The sequence below is a fragment of the Ammodytes marinus genome (genome assembly GCF_949987685.1).
Source record: "Ammodytes marinus genome assembly, chromosome: 13".
NCBI classification, from domain to species: domain Eukaryota; kingdom Metazoa; phylum Chordata; class Actinopteri; order Uranoscopiformes; family Ammodytidae; genus Ammodytes; species Ammodytes marinus.
This window is the reverse complement of record NC_137217.1, coordinates 28,981,275-28,986,728: the sequence shown is the minus strand read 5'-3', so window position 1 is coordinate 28,986,728 and position 5,454 is coordinate 28,981,275. Positions and strand designations below refer to the sequence as shown.

The following is a 5,454-nucleotide window of genomic DNA, read 5'->3' as shown; positions in this document are numbered from 1 at the left end:
AGAACGCCGGTTCCGTATGGGTGAAGTATTCCTTTAAGTACTTTAAATGGTCCGTTTGATTATTTTTTTATTTAAGATATTTTTTTGGCATTTTCATGCTTTATTGATAGTGTAGAGACAGAGTTGAAATTGGGCAGAGAGGGGAGTGACATGCAGAGAACGACCGCGGGCTGGAACCGAACCCGAGTCCGCTGCTGGCCGAGGCCCATGGGGGGGACGCCCTACCAACTGAGCTAAGGGCGCCCCGATAATGGTTTTTTGCTTGGAATTTACATTTAGAACTTCTTTTTTTTTGGAACATTGTTTTTGTTTTGATTTGTTTTAGTACGTAAACTAGTCGTGCCTAAAATATTACGATTTGTAACAAGGGAAGATATAATAAGCTTAAGCTTCTGCATTTTATTAAACCCTTTCTATCCAGTTGTGTTCATTTTTTTTCTTCTTTCCTTTGAAAACAATTGCCTTTGTTGTTTATTTATTTATTTATATGTGTATTCCTGGTGGAAATCTGTTTTCTTGTTTCTTTTTGGACTGAAATAAATTACTACTGCTAGGCTACTACTATGGTTCCTTTCCAGTATTTAGGAGGATAAAATGTCCCGAGTGAAAAGTGAGACATATTTTTTGATAATCATGGCGATAATTACATGGTGATGTAGGCCAGAATGTGAAAACATCCGCTTCAAACCAACCACATTTGGCCTTTTGGTTTGCTCCCCATCATATCAAATTAAACGTACAGAGCACCAGTCATTGATTATGGGAATGTCTGTATCAACTGTAGAAATGTTGAGGACTTTTCAGGGGGCGTTCCGGTGGCGTAGTGGATATAGTGCGTACCATATTGGCTCCAGCCTTCGTTGCAGTGGTCGCGGGTTCGAGTCCGACCTGTGGGCCTTTACTGCAGGTCATTCCTCCTCTCTCTCTGTCTCCCCATTTCAAGTCTGTACTATCTAATAAAGCTTGAAAATGCCAAAAGAATAATCTTTAAAAAAAAAAAAAAAAATTGGGTATACACATGAACTGACAAATGGGAACCTCTTAATATTTTAAATATTTATAATTTTTATAAATATTTATTGATTGATTGATTGATTGATTGTCTTTATTTCGAACATGCAAGCAATAGAAAAACAAGTTTAAATAGTAATAGATGAATAAAAAAAAATAAAAAAAATGTAAAATAAATTCAATATAAAACAGACACACTTTCTACATACTCGAAAGGGGGTAGGAGGAAGTAAAAATATATTGGAATATCGTGGATATATTTTAAACAGTTCCCTCTATTTAAGATGATAGTTGTATCCCTGGTCTCTCTTCTCCACAAGAACAACTGATAGAAAAAATAGTCATTAAAAACCAGGGCAAGGCCGCCTGCTCAGAACATTGTATTAATAGCTGGTTTCTAATTAATCTGGTTTGATCTAGTTTGATATTAGCAATAACACATTCTAGTTGGAGCACCAAGCTGATGAGATGGATGGAGTTTTTTTATTAAGTTGCATTATCAGTTTATTTGTTTAAATATTACTGGACTACTGAAGCTTATGGGCATATTATTTAATTTCCTTTATTTAAATTTGTTTTCATACCATTTACGGTTATTTATTTAATATTTATTTATTTCAATTTATTTACAATTATTTTGTTTGTTTTTTGAAATATCACTGGAACACTGCACCAACATAGTGATGGCACATTCCCTCATTTACTGTGGTAGTGGGGCTAGATTTAACTATTTACATCCACCCTTCGATCAAACAAGTTTAAGTTAAAAACACTGTCTCTTTTCTAACCATTGTTTTCCTGTTTTTCTCTGTTTCGACCAGGATACTCCAAAGGGAATGTTATCGATGGAACTACATTTCTAGAGAGGACTTAACTCAAGTCTGATTCCCTCTTGACGGACACTGGTTATGAAAATCTGCACTCCAAGACTGAAACGGTGCGTATAAACTTACTGTACAAACATATCTTGCTTGGGATTTTACCTTGTATTTTTTTAAATTATAATTTCATGCATAGTGGTCACTACTGTAGACAGCAATTTTTGTATATGCATTGGTTTATATGGACAACACAGTGGATTTTATATAATTATTATAATATGTGTTTATAAGGTAAGGTAAGGTAACTTTATTTGTACCCGAGGGTATAGTATCTAATAGATTTTACATATTATATAATTTCCTTTATTGGTTTGTTAAACATAGCATTTATTTCAAAAAATCCTTGAATAGTGTGACTTCAAAAATAACTAACTTTTTTCTCAGGCATAAAGAGGAAAAAATCTTCATAAGTTTGCTGAAATTCATGCATAATTGTAGATAAACTATCCCATACATTGTCAGAAACATTCTAACTAATTTCTTCATCTCTTTCCAGGCTGGGGGTAAGATGTTTGTGGAGTCAGTTGTCCGGTGGTGGGCTTGGGTCATCCTGCTACAGCTGGGACTGGGCGTGTCTGCGGGAAACTGTCCCCTCCGCTGTGTGTGTCGGTCTGAGGAGAAAGAAGTCATCTGCTCCGGCAAACACTTGAGCTCGGTGCCAGACGGCTTCACCAGCGATGCCAGACATTTGGATTTATCCTTCAATAAGATTAAGACGGTGGGGCGCCGCCAGTTCTCCGGCCTCATGCAACTTCAGGAGTTGGATCTGAGCGATAACATAATCTCCATGATTGAGGTCGAGGCCTTCCAGGGCCTACAGAGCCTCAGGACACTTCGGATTAAGAATAACCGACTCAAGATTCTACCGGTCGGGGTTTTTTCAGGCTTGTCCGGTCTGCGCTTTCTGGATTTGAGCCAGAATGAGATCCTTGTGTTCCTGGACTATACCTTCAGAGAAATGGCGAGTCTAATAACCCTTGAAGCTGAGGAGAACGACTTGGTCTTCATCTCCCAACGGGCTTTCGTTGGTCTTCAGAACTTGCAGGAGCTCAACATCGACCACAGTAACTTAACCTCCGTCCCCACCGAGGCTTTGTCCCAGCTCCAGTGCTTGACACATCTCCGCATGCTGCGTCTCACCATTCCTAACTTGTCCGGCAACGCTTTCCGACGTCTCCACCGTCTGCGTAGCCTCGTGATCGCAAACTGGCCGGCGCTGGACACTATCGCCAGCAACAGCTTTATGGGTCTGAATCTGACTTCGCTCGTAATCAGCAACTGCAACATCAGTGTGATTCCCTACGCGGCACTTCGACACATGGCTTACCTGCGCTACCTGGACCTGTCCTACAACCCCATCACTGTCATTCAAGGCAACCTGCTCGGGGACCTTCTGAGACTCCAGGAGCTGCACCTAGCGGGAGGGAGCCTGCTACGAATAGAGCCGGGCGCCTTCAGGGGGCTGGCCTACTTTCGGATGCTTAATGTGACTTCTAATCAGCTCACTACTTTGGAGGAGAGCGTGTTTCACTCCGTGGGGAACCTGCAGGTCTTGCGGTTGGACGGCAACCCGCTGGCGTGCGACTGTCGGCTCATCTGGGTCGTCCGGCGGCGGGTGCGCTTGAACTTTGACGGACACCAGCCCACGTGCTCCTCGCCCGACTCAGTGAGACAGCGAGAGTTCCGGGACTTCTCGGAGAAGGAGTTACCGAAGCTGTTCACCTGCCGACCGGCGCGTATCATGGACCGGCGGCCGCAGGAGGCGAGGGTTGAGGAGGGCACCACGGTCCGATTCACCTGTAAAGCTGACGGGGACCCTTCACCATCCATCACCTGGATTTCATCTCACAAGAATGTGGTCGCTCCAACGGGTCGAATCAGAGTTTTGCTCAATGGTACTTTGGAGGTACGTTTCGCCCAAGTTCAAGACAGTGGCACGTATCAGTGTCTAGCGGGCAACGCAGCCGGCAACGACACCCTAACTGTGGGTCTATACGTGAAGGGGCTCCCTCGCAATAGAACCATCCCAATCTTCTCAGAAGAGGGCTGGACGGAGCCTTCGAATCCCCAATCTGCGAACTCCTCGGCTCAAATGGCCAAGCCGTACCCCTTCGACGCAAAGACCCTGATAATCGCCACCACCATGGGTTTCCTGTCCTTCCTGAGCTCGGTGGCCATTTGTTTTGTGTTCATGTTCTTCTGGAGCCAGCATAAAGGGCAGATCAAGCACACAGCGACTATTGACTATGTCCCGCGTTCTTCCATGGGGGGCGGGGGAGGAGGAGGAGGGGACGGGGGTGATGGAGGAAAGTTTACCATGAAACTTATTTAACGCTGACAGAAGAGGTGAACGGGGTTGTTTTTTACTGACTGTGAGTTCTCTTGCACTATGGACCCCGCATGAAGTCACATGTTCATCCCCCATCGGGACACTCAAGGACAGAGACCTCCATAAAAAAGGCTGTTAGAACTCTTCTAATTTTAGAACAGCAGCTTTCATCTTTGCCGTTTTATCGAACTAATGAATATCCCACAAGACTGGAATTGTACGACTGCATGAAGAGCTGTCTGGAGGTCGCAATGCAATTGTTTCCAAATGACTTTTAACTTTGATCAAGCTTATCTATGACGGGGTATTAAGTCCATGTCGAAGAAATGGAAAATAAATAAATACAATCATGAGAATTAAGTGGTTATTTTACGAGGAACCAACGTTGGAATTTTACGATGAAAAAAAGTCTACATATGTTTTTTAAAACTATTTCTCAATTAATATTGAGCTATGACTTTTTTTTTATTCAATTACGACTTCATTTTCATGATTTATGTATTTATTTGTTCTCTTCAACATGGCCCTAATAATCTGTCAACTTTTTTATGCAGCATGTCATTTTAAAATAGTTTTTATTATCACTTATTTTGGGATTAACACATGAAGGCACCACTTCGAGGTTGACACATGTATCAATGGTTCGTGCAAAAACTCATCAGGTGATTGTCAAAATCTCATAAACAGTGGCCAAGCGTGCTCAGCTTTATGTCTTCACTTGCCAACACAACTCAAGTAAACATTCGCCCCCTTGACCTCCCCCGGTTTCTATTTCAGTTTCCCCCACAGAGGACCATGTCTAAGAGAGCATTGGTTGTACGACTTTATCATGTGAATATGTGACCACAAAACTTTTCAGACTTGCAATAAATATATGGAATATACTAGCCAAATCTCTTCCTGAATCTCTACTTTATGGAAATAGTTTGGACATTTTGGAGTGTTGCAGTGTGTTGTTGTTATGCTGCATTGGAGACAGGCTTTTCCGTCACGGGCAGGACATACTTTAAATGATAAAGCAATGATGTAGCAGTCTGTAAAAAGGACTGACAGCATTACCATGATGTACATAGGAATGTATTCTTTCCTGTTTCATACCTAAAAAAAAAAGAAATTTTGTCAGGTCCGAATTGGACCGCCGTCCATTCTTTTCTAGTATTATTTTATCTTGTTATTGTACAGGTGCATCTGAACAAAAATAAGAATATCAACGAAAAGTTCCTTTTTTTTCTG

The 5,454-nt window shown here is 41.9% G+C and overlaps 1 protein-coding gene across 1 annotated transcript; it reads left to right on the top strand.

Moving 5' to 3' along the window:
* Nucleotides 1-2,400: 2,400 nt before the first annotated feature.
* Nucleotides 2,401-4,224, top strand: lingo4b (leucine rich repeat and Ig domain containing 4b; the record flags this gene model as incomplete). The annotated part of the gene is made up of 1 exon (XM_080040084.1): nucleotides 2,401-4,224. The coding sequence occupies one exon, from the start codon at nucleotides 2,401-2,403 to the stop codon at nucleotides 4,222-4,224; it is 1,824 nt and encodes a 607-aa protein (XP_079896210.1).
* Nucleotides 4,225-5,454: the final 1,230 nt, after the last annotated feature.